This window comes from Castanea sativa, chromosome 4 (genome assembly GCF_040712315.1).
Source record: "Castanea sativa cultivar Marrone di Chiusa Pesio chromosome 4, ASM4071231v1".
NCBI lineage: Eukaryota > Viridiplantae > Streptophyta > Magnoliopsida > Fagales > Fagaceae > Castanea > Castanea sativa.
Genome location: NC_134016.1, coordinates 43,076,851 through 43,097,815, shown reverse-complemented (window position 1 = coordinate 43,097,815; position 20,965 = coordinate 43,076,851). Strand labels below are relative to the sequence as shown.

Sequence of the window (20,965 nt, the reverse complement as noted above, 5' to 3'; positions counted from 1 at the left end):
GTTAAATTTCATATTCAATAAAACAAATGGAGTTATAATTTTAGGCTACGATTAAGTTTATAATCCAACTTTGTTTTAAAAAAATCAATGATATCACTTTATTATCTATTATTAACAAAATATCATTTCAATAAAATATTCATAAAAATTGTTATGTTTATACTTAGGACATCCCTTTATATTTCTCTACTTTATATACATGCTGAGAATATTTTTCTTTTTCTAAAAGTAAGAAGAATTCTAATTTCTATTTGACTCTTGATTTGTACCTAATTTAGGTACTTCCATAAACTTTAGTACAATGGTACAGCCCATAGTGGGTCAAGCATTGGTCCTTGGTTATCTCAGTTTGTGTGGAAAACGTAAGGTCACTCATGGGTGGGCAATATTAGAGGATATAGGCTATTGAAAAAGAAATTCCAGATACTTGATTTCAAAGAACATTAATTGCCATTAATTTGTTGCTTGTGGCATATAATTAAGATGATTAAAGTTGCTAAGAAGAGCCCCTAGGATTGAATTGAATTGAATACCCATTAACTTTTTGAAAAAAACATTTGGTGCGAATCAAGAGACAAAATGTAGTGATGTTCTTTGCAATTGCTAATGAAAAAGATTTGGCATACTTAAGATTTTATTATAATAATATGATCACAATTCATGGCCCATTTCCTCTAGCCACTTTGTTAATTTGTGGGGAATCTAATTTTAGTCTTAGGAAGAGGGTATTAATTTAGAGTTTAGTCACGTTTCTCAACTCTCATTCGGCCGTCTAATTAGTTTAACCTTTTTCTTTACCGTCATTTTAAGTTTATTATATAGTTTTCTCTTTGACGAAAGTTCGTCATGGTATAATATCTTTGTATCATATATGATATCGATTGACTGCATTCAGTCCAAAGTTATGCTTTACTTCTTAGCAATAAACAATTAATGCTGCAATAATATTGCACCACTTACTGGGTCGATCAATCTTTTTTATATATAAGATCACAATTCAAATTAATTTATCAAGAGTCTTGTAAAAGATCACAACTTAGATTAATTTATCAAGAGTCTTGTAATTTAGTGTGTAATGTATTATAAATATAGTATAAGAGTCAAATAAAGTTGAACATATTATAATTAGTGTTTCTTTTTCAAAATACAAGTTTTGACGTAAAGATATTCAATTGAAAACTATTTAAATAAGTGAAAGCAAAAAAAAAAAAATAATAATCATCAAAGTGGGTTATTTTATAATCTTTAAACTCAATGAATGATTAAATATGTATACTATTATACTTTTGTTATGTAAAAAGTAATTTGCAAACTTTTTAAGTCATTCTTTTTTTCTTTTCTTTTCTTTTTTTGACTGAAGAAGGTAGTAAGTCATTCTATAAAGACTAAGAATTGTAAAAGAGGCAAAGATAAGTGGATAAAACACTTTAACTGTCGGTGTATGAAAAATAAAATTCATTCTTTTGTACATGACATATACACTTTATTTTTTAGGCGCATCTTGTTTCACTATAAAATATACATTTGAAAACATTTTTAGTAAAATATTTTTAAATATTTGGTATGGTATGTAAAAAATTTCTAGAAACAATCACCAAAATTGGCAATCTAGTTGCTATCAAACTACCAACATCAATTGCCATACCAACAACCCTAATAGCCCTACCACCATATGGAAGGGGAGGGGAGGGGAGAGAGTCATTGTGTGTTTTTTGAAAAAAAATATAACCAAGTTTTTAAAGGTAAAAGGTTTTATAACATTTTACAAAAGATTTTATTGTCAATGGAAAACACTTTCAAATTTGACCAGATTTTACAATGAAACAACATGATAAAATACTAAAAATATTTTTATAAAACATTTTATGTCAAAACAAATAGAACATAACATTTTCATATACGAGTTAAGAAAAAAAGGAAAATATTTCGACGGAAAATATATGTGCAAAAGGTAACCATAATTTTTTTAGAAACAAGGCTTGACTATTTTTACTAAATAACTATTTAAAAACTATTTTGTTCAGTAGGATTGTTTTAAAAGTATTCTAGTTCATATAGCATTTTTGTGGAATCAAATTAACTTAACTACGGGGGATAGAGCATTTCCAGTGAGTCGATGCGAATCGGCACAACAGACCTGGTTGAGTATTATTGATGGCTCTAGCTTGACTTCAAGGTTACCGGGACCATAGGATTGGGTACCGTGATTTGAGATAGCTAGTGCATAGTCACGGCAGCTAGCAGTGAGCAAGTCCAACCAAGGAATGAATGAATGATGCGACAAAGATGATGGCCTATGCAGAGTACTCAACAAGACCTGATAGTAAAATGCACAATCACTCGGCTTATTGCATTAGTACTCAATACCAGTCCACAGAGAGAAGGCCATTAGAAAACAATGATCTTTATTAGAAACCATTTGCGCTTCAACCTCTTCATATCAAGCTAATTCCTTTTATTCATTTTTATTTATTTATTTTTAGTATGTGTTTGGCATTAGCTTTTTACTAAAAATATTCTAAAATATACATGTATTAAAAAAAAAGATACATAAAAAGTAAAAACTAAGCTAAATAAACCAGATAAATATAAATACTTACTATATTTTTATATTATAATATATATTCTTTGGTTTTCAGTCAAAAAAAAAAAAATCTAGTACCATAAAACAATTACACAACCTCTTTACTACAAATTATAATATAATTGAATATGAATGATAAAGAAAAAAAATATGTTAATATGTGTAAGCTTTAGTCAATCACTGACATTATGCAAGGTCGGAATTGTTGCAAAAAATATAAAAAGTGGAATAGTTTAGGTGTAGAACCACTCGTCCAAATATGCTAATAAAAATCGTACCAATCTCAATCACAGGTACTTGTCACTTAAAAAAAAAGGGGGTATCTTTTCCATTTAATATGGAGCTATAATAATGATGAAGGAAAATGGGAGCCAATGTGTAATGAGAAAGAAAATGGGGTTTTTAGAGTGAGTATATAATGGTGAAAGGGGGCCCTAGCTAGCTAGGGTTGGAGAGAATGACTGCATGGCAGTCCATACCTACCAGAATCCAAGCAGTATCGTCACCATGAAGGAAGTGATGATACCCGTATCAGTATTTTCACTTCATTCACGACTCACGAGTCACTCACTTCTCTCTAGTCACATAGCGTATGTAGTGGGCGACTTTCTTTCTTTCTTAAAATTTTTATTCATTCATTGCTGCTTTCTCAGTATTCTCGAAACAAACAAACAGCGACAGACACATACACTCAATCTTCCTCTGAGTGCGAGTGGGGATCACACGCTTTAATTTGTGGTGAATTCTTATCGTTTTTCATGTGCATGAACAGCTTTGAATTCCTTTAAAAAGTTTGGACAGTAATTATACACAAAAGAGATAGGACTCAACTTGGTCTTGCTTTGCTTCGTCTCTCTCTCTCTCTCTCTCTAGTCTTTTCTCTCCATCCATGTAGGTTTTGCACAAAAATGTGGTTAACATCTCAACCATATCCTTGTGTCCGGCGAAATGATAAGAAAAAGGAAAAAGGAAAAAGGAAGTTTAGTACCAGACGTCAAGGCCTTGAACATGAGAAATATCTTATCTTTCTTTCCCTCTTCTTTTTGGAAAAAGAAAAGAAAAAAACGAAACAACATAATAAAATTTTTATTAAAAAAAAGAAAAAGAGGGATAGCACTATTGTTAAGTTATGAACAATATTTTTCTATAAAAAAAAAAAACAGCATGTTTCAACATTTATAATAGACTAATAGTTAGTCCAAGTAGTACATCCCGACCAGCATGGGCTACATAGTAAATAGTAGTACTTTCCAACCACTTCAAAAAAGAAAAGAAAAAAATAGTTAGGAGAAAATTAGGACACTTATCTAATCACACAAATAGAGCCTCTCGAGAAATAGACAAGTGAGAGAACTTTTTTTTAGAATAAAATCATGACTTGATAGTTTTTTGTTTTTGCTGAATATGACTTGATAGTGAAAAACTTAAAACAATTGTTGGATATGAAAACATTCTCCTAATAAAAGGGATTGAATTATGCTATTGAATTACAGGGCTTTTTGTTGAAGGTTTAGGCCTTTGTTGTGTCAAATTAACTTGTTTTTAGTTTTTATTTTTTTTATTTTTAGGAGAACTTATTTTTAGTTAGTTTAATTAAATTAACCAATTATGCTTGCATGAACAATTTATAGTTAATTTCAATACAGACCAATATTGCAAATATAAATATATAGCATAAAGTAAGTAACACAATGATGTGGTTACAAAGAAAAAACTCTAAACAAGCAAAACTCTTGGGGAGTTATAGCATAAAGTGAGTAACACAATGATGTTGGTACAAAGAAAAAACTCTAAACAAGCAAAACTCTTGGAAAAGGGGGGTACCACCAACCCTTATAAGCATTAGCATTGGAGGGTGTAAACACTCTCCAGTTGCTATTTTGGCAACTAATAATAGAAAAAAGGCCCACATCTAGGAGTGAGGATGTAATTTTTTAACATCTTATGAACAACTGGTTCTCATAAATAGAACCGATTGTTCATAGGATGTAAAAAAAAATTAAAAAAAAAATTAATCCTAAATATCTACTACTTCTCTCTCTTCATAATTGCCCCTCATCACTCACACTCTCTCTCTTCCTCTCATGACTTTCAAGCTTCGTTTGGGAGTTCATAAATGAATGGAACGATTATAAGGGAATGAAAATGAATAGAATGAAATTGAATTTATTTAAATAAGGGAAATAAATGGAATAGAATTAAGTAACTTTGATTGGATGTTTTAAAATAAGTGAATGAAAAGGAATTAAAATGAATAGAATGTAAATAATCTTATTTGGAAGTAACATGAAGAGAATGAAATGGAATCATTTTATGACAATATTACTATTAGACTCCTATTTTAAAATAAATGGTTGAATATATAAGGGTATTTTGGAAGTTTTAGTAAAAAAAATCATTAAATCTAATTTCAATCTCTCTCATTCCTCCCAATTTCGGGAGAATGAAAATTTGAGATTTTAAGAGAATATAAAAGAATGTGTGTTCCCTCCTACCCATTTCATTCCCTTTCACTTAAACTTTCAAGGGATAATTACACTTTACCCACCTGTGGTTTGTCTCTAATTTGATTTGCCTACCCGTGGTTTCATTTTTGACACTTTACCCACCTGAGGTTACTTCTGTTTATGCTCCGTAACCCACATCTGTTAAAATTAAGGGTAAATAGGTATTTTTGCTCAAGTTTTATGTTTCTCTCCTCAAAAAACAAAAAATAGCACAAAAATTCAAGAGAAAGAATATCAAAAAGTGGTATTTGTCTTGAACATGAAGAACATACCCAAAAAAAAAAACAAACCCCAGATCAACCTACAAGATCACTGACTTAATGAAACATCTTCAAAAAATCATTTCTCCAGTTGGCAAGAGGCGCCACTGAAGCTGAATCAATTCCTTGTCCCTCCATGAAAATTTGGTTCTAATCTTACAGCTTAACTCTACAAAACCCAAAATTTCCCAATGACAAATTTATATTGTCATTGGGAAATTTGCTCTTGTTAATGATAAAGATTATCATTTGTTGGTTTATTAAGAGAAAAACAAAACAAAAAGATCATATTTCAGGAATTGGCATTTACCACTTGACTCATACAAGAGATACAATTGCGCTTGTCATATTTTTTATAGTGAAAAGACTTGTAGTCTTCGAACCTCATCCTCCCCACCCCTCTTTTTGTAGAGAAGAAAAAATTGTTGAAGATTTTGTTTACATTTGTGATGAGAATATCCTACCCAAAAAAAAAATGCACCACATCTAATATTGATGAGAAAGCTTTCACCGGAAAAAGTTACAAGATGCTTGGAAAAAGTTAATATTGCTGATTTGGGTTCAAAGTTAATATTACAAAATGCATGGAAAAAATGCACCACATCTAATTAATATTGCTGAAGCTTTCACTGGAAAAAGTTACAAAATTAATGCACTCAAGTTTCAAAGATGTTTCATTAAGTCAGTGATCTTGTAGGTTGATCTGGGTTTTTTTTTTTTTTTTGGTATGTTCTTCATGTTCAAGACAAATACCACTTTTTGATATTCTTTCTTTTGAATTTTTTTGCTATTTTTTGTTTTGGGAGGAGAGAGACATAAAATTTGAGCAAAAATACATATTTACCCTTAATTTTAACAGAAGTGGGTTACAGAGCATAAACGGAAGTAACCTCAGGTGGGTAAAGTGTCAAAAATAAAATTACAGGTAGGCAAATCGAATTAGAGACAAACCACAGGTGGGTAAAGTGTAATTATCTCAAATTTCAAACAATGGAATGAACTTTTCATTCCCTCCATTAAAACTCTCAAATAAGGGAATGGAAGAATATTTTAAAATTATTCTTTTCATTCATTTCCATTCCATTCCCTCCTCCCAAACAAGGTCTCAAACTTTCTTCCTCTTTTTCTTTTCTTTTCTCCTTCTTCCTCTCACAATGACTGTCTCTCTCACTCAAGATTTTGGTTGGTTGTTTGGGGTGACTTCAAATCAGTTTGAGTGGGCAGGCGGGCGAGCTTCAAATCAAGGGTTGCTGGTGGCTATGGTGGGCGTGGTAGTCGTGGGGTTGTGGGAGTCATGGTGGGCGTGGGGTTGTGTTGAGTCAGGTGGTCGTGGGATCGTGGTGACTCTTTGGTGGGCGTAGGGCTGTTGGATGTGGGTTGTATGAGTTTGGGTTTTGGTGGGTCATCAGGTGGCGGAGTCGGGTCTATTTGGTGGTATTGCAATGGTGAGTTTAGTGGTGGTGGTTGTTGCGTTTTTTGTGGTTGGTGGTTGTAGGCTATGGTTTTTGTTTTGTTTTGTTTTTTTTTATTTTTTTTATTTGGGTTATTGGGTATGGACTTGGCAGTGGTGGTGGTGGCTATTGTGTTGTGGTAGCTTAAAATTTTTTTTTTGGCTATGAGATTGATTTTTGGATTGATTGTGATTGTGATTATGGTGGCAGTGGAGGTTGGTTTTGGTTATGGTGGAGGGTGAGTATGGCGGTTGGCTAAATTTGTGGTTGGGGTGTGGTGTATATAGTGGTGGGTGAAGAAAAAGAGACCAAAGGAAAGAGAGAGTGGATTACTTTTTATTTTATTAAGTAGTTATATTATTTTATTGGGTTGTATGTAAAAATAAAAACTGGGAGTTGTAAAATGGGTTGGTAAAATATATGAAATGGTGTTTAATGATGCAAAATTCCTGGATGTTAGTGCTTTAAGGAAATAGATTCACTATATATATTTGAAGTTTTACATCATAATTAGCCTTAATTCTACAGCTACACCAAGTACTACTTACAAACGCGACCTCTAGCTCAAATCCTTTGACTAGGGGTGTGCAGAAAACCCACCAAACCCGACCTGATCCAACCCAACCCGCCGGGTTGGGTTGGTTTTTAGGGCTTGATGGGTTGGATTGGGTTATGATTTTTTTTTTGGTAGCGGATTGGGTTGAGTTTGGGTTATAAAATTACAAACCCACCAAACCCAACCCAACCCAACCTACTCATATTTTAATATATATATTTAAAATTTATTATATATTTAATAAATATTTTTTTAAGTTAAAACCCAGCTGTAGAGCACTTCATTAATTCCTACAAATATATATAATATAAAATCCTATTACTTTATTTAATATATATTTAAATATATTATATAATTAATATAAAAATATGGGTTCAATTTAATAATAAAAAAAAGTCCAACCCATGAGTTCAACCCAACCCAACTCGACCTATGTGGGTTAGGTTGGACATATGCATGTAATGGGTTGGGTTAGGTCGAATTTTTTTTGACCCACCATGGTGGGTTGGGTCAAAAAATTCCCTCAATTCGACTCAACCCGACCCATGCACACCCCTACCTTTGACTATTCTATTGTGAACTTTAAACACACTAATACTACATCCTAACTTCAAAAATGTTCTTGAAGATTCTCACAATAGTAATCTCTATGATTTATGTGCAACGACTTCACCTTAATCATTAGTCTTGATAGTTTTTTTTTTTTTTTGGGGTTGATAGTGTGAGAGAACTCGGCTATAGAAACCCTAGGCGCATATTTAGTAACTCTCCAAAAACTCTATTTGGTTATCCCTTACAAGTTTTTATATACTCTAGCAAGTAGGGCACAAAATACTAGAGGTTGGATGATTAAGTGACCTTCAATCAATCTTTTATTGAATTATAAATCAACAATTCATGCTCAATTGACATGTGTTAAGCTAATTCATGCTCAATTGACATGTGTTAAGCTAAGTGTCGAGAAGTTAGAAACTCTTTTTGAACTATTCTAGCCATAAGTTTTGGACATCAAATAGTCTTTTAAGCTCAAATTTGTTCACGATTTACCAACCTATGCTTTGTATATGGGCAATCTACCTAACATGCTTGACAACAAGTGAGAGTCCTTGTTACAATGACTACCTGTGTGGTGAAAAAGAACACCCAACACACCAATGGTAGACAAAATAAGGGTACAAGCATTAACATCCTTGATGAGCTCACTAAAGTCCCCATCAACCATAAGATCTTCAAACTAATGTCCCTAGCCAATACCCAATGGCATAATTTTAGGTAGAATAACATGCAGTAAAAATGCATTTTAAGGGTTGTTTGGTTAGGGTGTTTAACAAAGAGTTTTCAATATTTAAACAATAATAACATTTCTAACATGTATTTTTATAACACTCAAACAAGTATTTTCAAAATACTAAAAACTAAACAATAATACTTAAATACACCTACCAAAACGGGTCCCCAATTGTTTAGATTACACTATCACAGCTTACGGGCCTATTTGTTACTGTTGTTTAAAGAATAATATTACATATATTTTTACACATTTTTTTATTTATATATATTTTAAAAAAATACAAACATAACTAAAAATCTCTTTCCAAACGTACGTATACATTCTGTTCGGTGAACTATGACTTTCCTTCTCACTTCCTCTCTCCCTTCAAGAAATTTTTTTTATTAGGAAAAAATATTTTTTTTTGTTGACAATCTATAAAAACCCACTTTGACTCTAGCCCACGCCCCCAAAAAGAGCGTGGAGGGGGACCCAATCGGTCCACATAGACAGAGAACTGTAAAAAAAGAAGCAAGCAACTGAGGTCTGAGGCGAGCTGCTTCAACCTCTCCTTGTTTGTACGCTAAAATTTTTGCACTTCCCCAACTCTCTCACACTCACTCAGTCTCTTCTCTCTGCGACTCCTTTACTACTTACTGATATTTTTGCTCTCTCCCTCTCTTTCTCTTTCTCAGACTCTCTCTCTCTCTCTCTCTCTCTCTCTCTATTATGGATGAACTATACGGCCTCCATTCCAACACCACCGACTACTCGGTGCACGGTTCAATGGATAATTATTTAGTTAACAACAATTATACTAACAATTACCAGTCCTTTCAGACTCCGGTTGCCGGTTTAGCTGACCGGGTGCAAGTTTTTGGGCCTGACCGTTTGTTGTCCGGTTCATCATCTTCTGCTGTATCTGATGCTGCTTCAATGGTGGCTGAGATTCAAAGAGGAGGAGGAGGAGGAGGAAGAACTAGCTCGGATGAAGAGGCTTCTGGTGCAATCAGAGCCAAAATCTCTTCCCATCCCCTCTACCCTAAGCTCCTCCAAGCTTACATCGATTGCCAAAAGGTCATCAAAATTCAATGCTTTTCTTTAAAGAAAGACTCTCCGTTTGGTTGCTGAGAAAAAAAAAGAAAAGGAAAGTACGAAAAAAGTTGTTTTTATTAGAACCCCTTGATGGAAGAGAAAGAGTTTCGCTATAATAGTATTAGTAGTGGTACTACTGTAGTCTGTAGTAGTAGTAGTAGTAGTAGTAGTAGTAATGAAGCTTTTTGTGTGTGGCCAATGATTTTTCTTGACCTTTGGCTTTTCTCATCAACCAAACGGAGAGTTTAACTCAGACTCTTTGGATTCCCGTTATTCAGATCTGAGAAAAAAGCCTTAAAAAGTAGTAACATGTATATGCACAGTGGGTACATATTTATGCTGAAACGTCTGTGCTTGTTCTTACGGAATTTCCCGCCGTATTATGTAAAAAAAAAAAAAGGAAAGAGAAGTAGAAGAATCGCTTTTAATGGCTTCGCTAAACTTTATATAGTCTAAATATGAGAACTGTGTACAAATAAGAAACTGTACGGAGAGAGATATAGTACTGTGCAATATTCTTTGAAATTTGATTGTATTGGGGGGCTTTCTTTTTCTACAGGTCGGAGCACCACCGGAGATAGCTGACGTTTTGGATGAAATTCATAGAGAAAGTGACCTTTGTAAGAGAACAGTTGCTGTTTCTACTCGCTTTGGTTCTGATCCAGAGCTTGACCAATTCATGGTTCTCTCTCTCTCTCTCTCTCTCTCTCTCACACACACATATACAGTTATCTTTTGCAATTTATAGAGCCTAACCCTAAAGAAAACTAGATAAAGCTTTCCCATTTTAGCTTTGATATCTGTGTGTGTGAGATGGGTTTTCTTTTTTTCTTTTTTCTGTTGTTGGTTAAATTTGATTTTAGTCTCTTTTCTTTCTGAAGGAAACTTACTGTGATATATTGTCCAAGTACAAATCGGATCTCAAAAGGCCTTTCGATGAAGCCACTTCGTTCTTGAACAACATTGAAACCCAACTCAACACTCTCTGCAATAATGGTGCTTCCAGAACCTGTGTTTCTGGTCTCTCCCTTTCTCTCTCTGCTTGTTTTATATATGAAAATAATTTTTTATCTACTTTGTCGAATTTTGTGCTATGTGGGTATTTTATTTTTAACTTATCTTTTTCTATGTTATAAAATACCCAGAGAGATTTATTAAATTTTATGTACACATTAGGGAAATGCAGGTCAAGAAAGGAGGTAGATAAGGCGCACTTTAGCACACAAAACCTAGTGCACATTAGCATAGGGCAAACTCACATGGCGAACAGTACAAATACACACACTAGTTAGGTAGCTTTCATGGGCCAAATTCCCCAATTGGTTCTGAACACGTAGGTGCTGAGCAAAAAAAGGTTTCAGATTTTTGTATGTATAGCAGTGGTACACACCTATAGCACAAACCAACAACCAAAACCCTAGAAATGGATGAGATTGAGACCCTTTTTCTCATAAAGGTACCTGTATTTACTTCTGTATGTAAGAATTGAACATGGGGGAATGTTTTATATATTAAGGGTTAGGAATTGGGATGATTGAAAACTTTTTCTCTTTTATTTTCTCCATTTTAGATGTTTCCACTTCTTCTACCAATTAATAACCAATAATTATCTTGAAAATAGCTTGTGCAGTGTAGGGCTTTGTAATAGTACTATAGAAACTTTTCTTCTTTTGTATACTGTTTTTTTCTTTCTTATCTCTTTTTTTTTTTTTTTTTTTCCAGTTCTTTGTTGCTTCTTTCTTGCCTCCTTATTTTGGTTGTTTCTCTTGGACTAAAAACTGCTAATAATAGTTATCAGTATTAGGTTTTGTACCTTATCTTTTAAAGATTTCTGTTGCCTCTCTCTCTCTCTCTCATATTAATTTTAAGTGTAGAATTGCCCCTTTTTTCTTTGTTAAGTAAATGACTCCAACAAAAATCTCCTACATAGGATGACTAGCTAGGCAGCTAGACTTTTTACTTTTTCTGAGTTCAGTAACTTTTAGATTGTTTTTTAAATTTCCGAACCATGAAAGTTGGTTAGAGACCTTACTTCACATTAAAAGGGGGAGAGGTGTCACTTGGTTGGAATGAGCAAGGACTAGGAGAGCTTTTGGGAACATTGTAGTCGTTGTATTGTTGATAGGACTTTGTTTAGAAAATTAAATTCTCAGTTAAAATTTTATGTCATGGGTGATAAATTAACTATAGTCCCAAAGATTTAAGCTATTAAAAAATTATGAATTTAATTGTTTACTTTTTAAATGGGAGGTAGAGTGGAGATAGAGTTCGAAATTAGGACCTTCTCCGTTCATGTTAAATTACCAATTGTAACAGAAGTGTAAGTTGTTTGGAATTGGGGAATTTGATCAATTATTTAATATTGTAACAATAGACTGCAACCACCTCCTAATTAGCATGCAGCCTGAAGTTTATTGCATTGGGGATAACAATTTATGTGACACAAGTTTGTGGAGGCCATAAATCTTTGTATCTTGCACATATTTTAAGCTTATTTACAACAAGATATTAATTTATAGAACCCTTTGAAAATCTCAGTATGCCATATATATTATTGCTAAATTTTATTGGGGGCATCCTCTTGGTTGTCATAGATATTTGTAATGTCTCATCAGTATACTAGGCATGGTTGGTTAGCTGTATTTTAGCAAAGCTGGAAATGAAATACGCTTAGGTGGGTGTTAGATTTCTATATCTTAATTAATGAAAATGGAATATTGACAATACTGGAGACTTGTTACGTCGTGTGTTGTGGGCCTCATGGCATCTAACCTTTCACATTCTCAGTTCACAAAAGAACATTAGAAATTTGTAGCTTTATTCTTGAACTGGCTCTTGTAAAGATTTCTGTCAATTCTTATAAGAGTTTTAGGACAAGGTTGAGAAAGTAGCTTTACTAACTCTAAATCTAGGAGACATGCTTCTGGTGATGGCAATGATGCTGCTCCTTTTTGAATGTGGGTGCAAATGTGTTGCTTCTCTTTTAATTGATTTGTTATTATTCATGTTTCTAGCTAGACACAGACAATGGTCTTAATGATAATGATGTCTGGTTTTGGAACCAGAGTTTAAGTTTCAATGAGGCATGAGTTGAATGGATACCATGGGTCAGAATAAATAACTAAACATTGACGAAGAACTAAGGACTGCGCCTATTCTGCTATCCAAAAGGGTAGAGATAGTGAAAAATATTTTGCATGACCACTAAAAGAATTCATTTTTGAATGGTAGCAGGTAGTTCCAATTGTATAAAATAAAACTTGAACTGAAAGGAAACCCCTTTCTTCTTAATCATGTGCATCATTAGCACAAATAGATTCCTAATAGAATATTGCATTTGGAACAAGATATTGTGGCAGAGTGAAGTACAGCAAGTTAGGTTTCCAAAATATTACATTTGCTTGTGTTGGAGTACTGATATCATCTTCCTTTAAGACCTACCATGTTTTATTTTTACTTTTTATTTTTTTTATTTGCTTGATCACTGTTGATATCCTACTTTTATGGCTGTGTATAATTGTATAATGGTTGAAACCATAGGCTTTTGTACTTGGGACAGATGGACTTTGTCACCAAAATGATCACTTTAGTAATTTTTTTTATTCGGTCAAGGCTATGAGATTACACACATAGTATGGTCCCAACTCAACTCAAGCTATTTTTAGCATCAGGATGAGGGAAAGCTTCTTTTTCATCCAATATTTTATTACTAGTTGGGTGGCATGGAGGTTATGGATTTTGTTTGGGAGCAAGAGCCATCTTTGTGGACGGTTACTAATTAATAAGCTGGTTCAGACATGCGTACAAATTTTTAAAGTTCAAATTTTGAAGGAATTAATTGCAGATGTTTTGGATTAGGCAGACTGCTTTAGATTGCATTTTAGCGGCTTTGTATAATTGTTTGTTACACAACCCCAATGTGTACTTATACGCAGAAATGTGATTGACATGTCACATCAATTACATGGTATTTGTTATTTAGGAAGTGCACATTTTCTTGAGGCCTTTTAACCATCTGTTGCATTTCCACATTGATGTTGTTGTTCCAATCTGAGTCATGGTGACCATACCGGTTCTTAGAGGATAAACAAGGTTTCTTTCATTCATGCCTCTAGTGTCTATGAGTGGAATGACTTGTGATTGCCGATGCCCCTCTTGAAATAATATAATTTTGGGTAAAGTATACCAACCTCTCTTAAGGTTTTACTAAATGTCACTCTTCCTTGAGGTTTGTATGTATTCAATGGTCATTCATCCACAACCCTCAAGGGAGTGTCATTTTGTCCATAGTTTGGGTAAGAATCTATTTAAAAATAAGTATTTTGTTAGGGAAATCACAATTTGAGCAAGCATGGACTTTAATGTTACATTTAGAAAAACCTCTAGGGAAAAGAGTGTCATTTATATAAATGTTTGGGGGAAATGTCATTTTGATACACCTCAAGTGATTGTGGTGTAATTCACCCATATATATATAAAAAATCCTTTGTGACATATGCCACACGATTCAATCTCCCATGAATGATTTACATTTGGGTTAGAAATCATTGGCTGTATTATATTGATTTGTTGTCTATATTGAAGACCTGTGCTTCCTGTATTAGTAGTATTGTCATCCGCTTATTTATAACTCTTCTAATTTATTTGAGCTTGCGGTAATTATTCTCTCATGCAAGGTACCATAATATCTTAGTCAATATGTGTCATCATTTCACAGGGTACATCCAATTCCTAAACTATTTAAAAGTATTTCACATGGTAATAGGTGTTGACTTAGTAGACTTGTGATGCTCTGATTGTTTGGTTATAACTAGATTTTTATACCACATGATTTGTTTGTAGATCCACGCCTATATTTCATGCAGAATGTCAATTATTTATCTGAAAGCAATCTACTTTGGGCAGTTTGTTTAGTTCTTGAGTTATTAAGCCATAGATAATTTCAGACCTTTATGTTAGATATCATAGTCAGATTTCTCCAAACTTGCAGGAATTATTTTTTTTGAAGTTCTTAGACTTATATTAACTGTAGTTGTTAATTGTGTTCTTCTATCTAATAATCTGTATTTTTCTGCCACTTATCTATACTCGCTATCCCTCTAATTTATTTATTTATTCTTTTTCTCTACATGTTTGTTTACTCTTGTATATGACTAAATGCAACTAACTAGTAATTATTTTCTTGTATTGTGAAAAAATGATTTTGTACTAACTGAAGTGTTCAATGGCAATGCCAATGAGAGGCCAGTGGAGGGCCTAGGGCCAGCCTAAAATTTTGATCCTTTAGTTTATATTAATGCGTGGGAGAAAGGCCTAGATTTACTCATGTTTTGTTTAAATGAAATCATAAACCTTTGATTATTAAATTATATATACCAATCACTTAAATTGAACACTTATTCATATAATTGCAATAACCACCCACTCCTTATAATAGGAAGTACATTGCTTTTGGGTCTTTATGTAGGGGGGAGGAAAAAAACTATTTTTGTTGTTGCAACAATATATAATCAAGGACTCATAGTTATAAAAATTATTTAAACAACACTTCACATCAAAATAAGGGTGCATTTCTTGCAGATAGTTTGCTTTTCTATTTTGAAAGGCAGATTGTTGAAAACTTGAAAGTTGAGACTTAGTGCTTTTAGTCCTAGAGAGTTGAGGCTACTTTTTAAAGTATAGATATTAGTTTTTGTACTTTTTTATTTATTTATTTTATAACTTACCTAGTACTGTAGTAAATATATAAAATTGATTAGAGATATGTGAAAGATGCCAAATGTTTGTTAAGTTTGGCATATATCTGTCAAGTTTGGTGGTCATTTTTTGTTATATGCCTATTGGGTTATAAAATACTTCATTTTGCATTCTTAGGCTGTTATTTGCACTATTATCTATTGCAAAGCAAGTAGCATGCAAAAAGTGAGAAAAAAAATCATGGTTTGAGTTGGCTTGCTAAAGAGAAATTTTTAGCTTAGCACTCGATACGTCATAATCCCAAAGTAGAATCAAGGTTAAGTTCCTCCTGTTGTATTGCTTGGTACTAAACGCAATTTAATGAGTCTTCTTACCACTTGTGTATTGCCTAAAAACTGCTCTGTTAATTTGATATAGATGAAGATGGATTTGCATGCAGAAGATAATGCTAATTAGGGTTAATGTTACTTGTGTGTCATCTAACGAAATAATTTTGGTTTGTTCTTTTGGAAAATAAATAATAATGACGCTAATTAGGGTTATTCATATTTCTATGTGGTTAATGACTACTGGCTTTGCACTAAGTGAATTTATTATAAAACAAAGCAAGTTGCAAATTCTCTCTCTCTCTCTCTCTCTCTCTCTCTCTCTCTCTCTCTCTAATTTTGCTTAGAAGATTCAAACCTTTAAAAGAGCTTACAGGCCTTAGAATGTGCTTTAATATTTGTGGTCCTAAAAGTTACTCACTGAACTATTTAAATTTGAGCTTGACAATCTGTAGTTTGTTCATATTTTAACTCTGAGAATAAAGCAGTAGACTGCACGCACGAGGTTGTACATCGGAAAGTTTCATGTGTTATCTTACTATAAACTAGTCTTTGGGAAGGTATATCGTTGCTTTAGTTTGTGGCATATAAAATTGCTTTCAAGTTTTTTGACAGTTGTGGACAATTTGTTATAGAAACTCCAGATATTGATAATTCATGTTTTCTGTTCAGTATATCTCGTCTATCAAATGCCAACAGAAAACATACAAGCACACACATACTAGCATATTGTATTTGGCCAGCTATATATGTTTGGAATCTCAAAATTTTAGTTTGGTGCAGAAATGGAAGAACTTAGGGGCTTCATATGTTGAAAGTCTAACTAATAACCGTGTTGTTGTTTACATAAATGATGTCCTCAGTTGAAGTAGAACACAAACATTCAAACGAGCAGTGAAACATGAATGAAATCTTAGACTACGATTTAAAATACATAAGGAAATGAACCTTTACTTTCTGTTTTTATTCATTCCTCCTGCTGCATGCACAACTAAATTACTAGATAAATTGTTTTGGTGCAAGTGTTCTTTGACAGTACTGTTTGCACTTGTAGATTTTGTCCCTGCTAATCAGAGCAATCTAGTAAAAAACACTGATGATTTGTTGCCTAGCTAGAAATGTTCTTTTGACAAGAAGTTTTATATTTTTTGTTATTACTCTTCTTGCATTTCCCTTTACTCTTCTATAGCTTATTGCTTATTTTAATATTTTTATTGACTTATCTTATTTTAGTAATAAGTTGAGTAGTTCATGGGAAAATGAAGCTTTAAAAAACTGTACATAAACAAATGAAGAAAATATATAAGCTTAATAAAAAAAAAATATAAAGTATTTGCTGCCTCATCAGGTCCTAATCAAGTGTGTTTGGATTAGTTTTTTTGTTTAGTTGTTTATTCATTGAAAGTACACTATAAAGTAGAAAAACTGAGGCTTTTAGAACCAAAACCACATTGAATTTGCTGAGCTTTATAATTCTTTTATTTTTCTGAGATTGTGTACTTATTGGGTATATGGTGGATAATGGAAGGGTAAAGTGGCCAACATGTGTTGTGCAAAAAAGTTGTCCGAGACCAAACATGGACTCCCCCGTGGTTCCCGGTGGAGTCAGCTTTTGATATAATGAAATCACACTGCTCCAACCTGCGCTTTCAAAATCTTAGTCACACTCTATAGCTGTATTACTACTATTCCCTAGGAATTTTGACATTGTTGGCCAGTGACTAGTCCTACTCAGTATCAGTAAATAAGCCTTAAAGTTAAGTCACACACTTTCGTAGTGCAGTTTCGGTTATTTATAACTTATATATGAATCTCTGTCTCTTCATTTTCTGAGCTGATTTAGTTAGAAAGAAATTAGACCAGGGTTTTATTAACATATACTTTTAGGGACCATTTTAAAATTTTTTTATAGTAAAATGAAAAAGTGATCTACTTTATTTGACAGTTTTTTTAATTTCTTATAATTTTTTTAAAAAAATAGATGATTCGTGTATATCATAAAGGCAATACATAAACCAGGAGATAAATTTTACAAACTGATGTGTTTACTTTTCTCAAAAAAAAAAAAAAACTGGTGTTTACTAACAAAAAAAAAATTCTGACATTTATTATTATATTTTTGCTGAATAAATTCTGACATTTATTAAGACTTTGAAATTCACCATTCACATATATGTACTAAAATCTGTAGCAGTTTTAGCATTTTTATATGTATAGAAAAAAAAAACCCTGTCGTATCAAAAAAGAAAAAGAAAAAAAACCTTGATAAATGTGTCTTTGTCTTTGTGTGTCTTTTTTGTGGTATCTGGGTTTTCGATCTTCTTTTTCTGGGGATAACTTCAGCTGGTAAGTAAAAGGTTCAAACCCATTTATTTATTCACTAAAATAGGCCAAAACCCTTTTCCTTTTTCCAATGTTAATGGACAAAAGTAGAAAGCAAAAGCCTACATAAGATTTCTTTTCTTGAAGGGTAAGTCCCATCAGAAATTGAAAAGCAAGCCTATAATATGGAATTTTTTTTATTATATATATATATATACTATATATTTTTCTTAAATAATTTTGGATAAGATGGCCGTACCTTGGCAAAGGCACCATTTCTCAGTTCACACACCGACTGCGATACGACACAACGAACCTACGAATCTTTCTTTGTCTCTGCTCACTGTTCAGTCATCTCTCTCTCTCTCTCGTGCGCTTCTTTTCTCTCATTATCTGTGTACACAAAAAATAAAAAGTACTAATTGGGTCCCGTCTGGTCCCATCTGCTTGTAGCATTGGCCTTAGTGTTACATCACATCCATGAAAACATGGAGTCATGCCTCCATTACAATGGCGGTAAGGTTGACTCCATTATTAGCTTGTGTGACCTTTTGCTGTGGTGATAGTGACCCACTTCTCTCTCCATCAGGCCTCCCCCCCCCCCCCCCCTCCCCCCACCCTCTTCTGATTTTTGAGAACTAGAAACATTATTTTGTTAATTTCTGTCGTGGTTGAAAGCTTTCTTTTTTGGAAAAAGTTGTGGTTGAAAGTTGAAACTTTGTTTTGCATTATTTCAAGACAAATTGGAAGCAAGAGAATAAGGGTAAACGTAGGGGTTGATGTAGTTTATAGTTTGCCTGACAGTCTGTGTACAACAAAAACCCCTTAAGTGGTTACATCTTTGTTATATGAACAGTACGTTACAATTAACCCTAAGTTGGTTATATAAAGGAGTTAGCCCTAGACTAACTCTAGGGTTGTTGTACTTGTATTATAATTAGGTCTCAAATTATTTTTTCTTTCTTGATGAGTTTGTTTGCACCACAAGTACATGGGACTAACCTAATGAGTGCATGTTTTTCACTATTATGTGGATTTTGTTAACATATGTGTATTATCTTTTGCTATGCCCATTGGATATTTAGGTCTAGATTGTTTTCTAGATGGTTTGTTGTTTTTAGATGAAATAAACACATACTCGTGAATCACGCTTTGGTTTAGTTTGTATTTTATTCACATGCCAAAGTTCTATGTTCATGATGACCTAAATAGGAAATACTGGCATCCTCTTATTTGTTTATGTTCTTATTTGTTAAACTATAATTAAATTCAAGGATGACTAATGTCTTAAAAGCCCTTATGATATGAATAACTTATCTATTCAACAATGTTTTCTTTGGTTTGATTAACCAATTTTAAGTCATAATGTTTGTTACTCTATATTTGACGGTAACATTTTCTGTATTCAATTTCCTTTGTCTGTAGTAGTATGGTTGTGAGTTTTTGGCAAAATCCATTCATCTAGGTATACACTGTCCAAAAGAGAATTTTTAAGGTATATTTAGATTTAGAGATTCACCTCTTTCAACTTCAAAATTTAATGGTAATGTTCTTTAGAATTTTGATGAATGGATTCCTCCTTCATTTGATAAACGTGATTTTGTCTCCGTGAGTGTTAATATTACTGTTATTGTAGAAAAAGTTGAGTCATGAGTGTGTTGAGCTATAGCGGTAACGCTAAATGTTGACATATGTTTATTTAACATTCCAATTGATTTGTACTTGTGTGATTCTTTTTTGATGGTTTCTCCATGATTTTGTTTTGATGTTAAAGCACATTTCTGTAGAGCATGGACAAGTTGCAAACAAAATTTCACTTGTGGGTTTTTGTATCTTACCAGATGAAGGAGATGGATCATCTGATGAAGATGTCAGTGGTGGAGAGACTGAGGGGCTGGAGTGCCAGCGGTCAAATGAGGATCGTGAACTGAAGGACAAACTCTTGCGGAAATATAGCGGTTATATCAGTAGCCTGAAGCATGAATTTTCGAAAAAGAAGAAGAAAGGCAAGCTACCCAAAGAAGCAAGGCAGACATTGCTCGAGTGGTGGAATGTTCATTACAAATGGCCATACCCAACGGTAAGCATTTCTTGGAAGCAATAGTCATATTTTCTTTATCCTGATGAAACAGTTGCAAAGTGTTTTATGCTTAGAACTTCAAATGCACTTCAAGTGCTAGGGTTAGTTTGAGCCAAAAAAAATAAGGAGGTGCTTGGGGTTATAGTAGCAGAATGATTCCAACGTCCTTGACAATATTTTAACTACGCTGTTTTTATCATTCAGGAAGCAGACAAGGTTTCCCTTGCTGATTTAACGGGGCTAGATCAGAAACAAATAAATAACTGGTTTATAAATCAAAGGAAGCGTCACTGGAAACCATCAGAGAACATGCAATTTGCTGTTATGGATAGTCTCTATGGACCAATTTTCATGAATGACTAAGGTGGGATCCTATCATTTTGTATGAGGAACTCGGACACGACGCTTGTCTAATGCATTATGAATTGCTTAACCACTTAGTTCTCTTGTATATTTTTGTCACTAATCTTAGTTTTGGTTGCTAGGCTTGTGTTACACTAACTAGTTAGCTAGACAAAAGAGATCTTGATTGTTTCTTACTATTCAAATGGGACTTGCATGTCACGCCATCCCAAATGGCTTGTATCTAATGTCCAACGTACGTAGTGACCACTACACTCCACATTAAATTTTGACTTTACATTACCATGAGAAGCACAATCTTGTGTACTTTGGATCAAATGATGAGACACGTTAATAATAAGATCTTGTTTGGCTAGGAAAGGTTGTAGACTGGGCAGGGGTGGTTGAGTTATTTAGCCAGTGTTGTGCGTTAGGCAGTGTCGGTGTTGGGCCTTAAGGTTCAGGATTAAGTGCT

The 20,965-nt window shown here is 33.3% G+C and overlaps 1 protein-coding gene across 1 annotated transcript; it reads left to right on the top strand.

Moving 5' to 3' along the window:
• Window positions 1-9,181: 9,181 nt before the first annotated feature.
• Window positions 9,182-20,582, top strand: LOC142630503 (homeobox protein knotted-1-like 6). Its single transcript, XM_075804497.1, has 5 exons — window positions 9,182-9,705; window positions 10,283-10,405; window positions 10,605-10,743; window positions 19,910-20,148; window positions 20,353-20,582. The coding sequence occupies exons 1-5, from the start codon at window positions 9,358-9,360 to the stop codon at window positions 20,509-20,511; spliced, it is 1,008 nt and encodes a 335-aa protein (XP_075660612.1). The 5' UTR covers window positions 9,182-9,357; the 3' UTR covers window positions 20,512-20,582.
• Window positions 20,583-20,965: the final 383 nt, after the last annotated feature.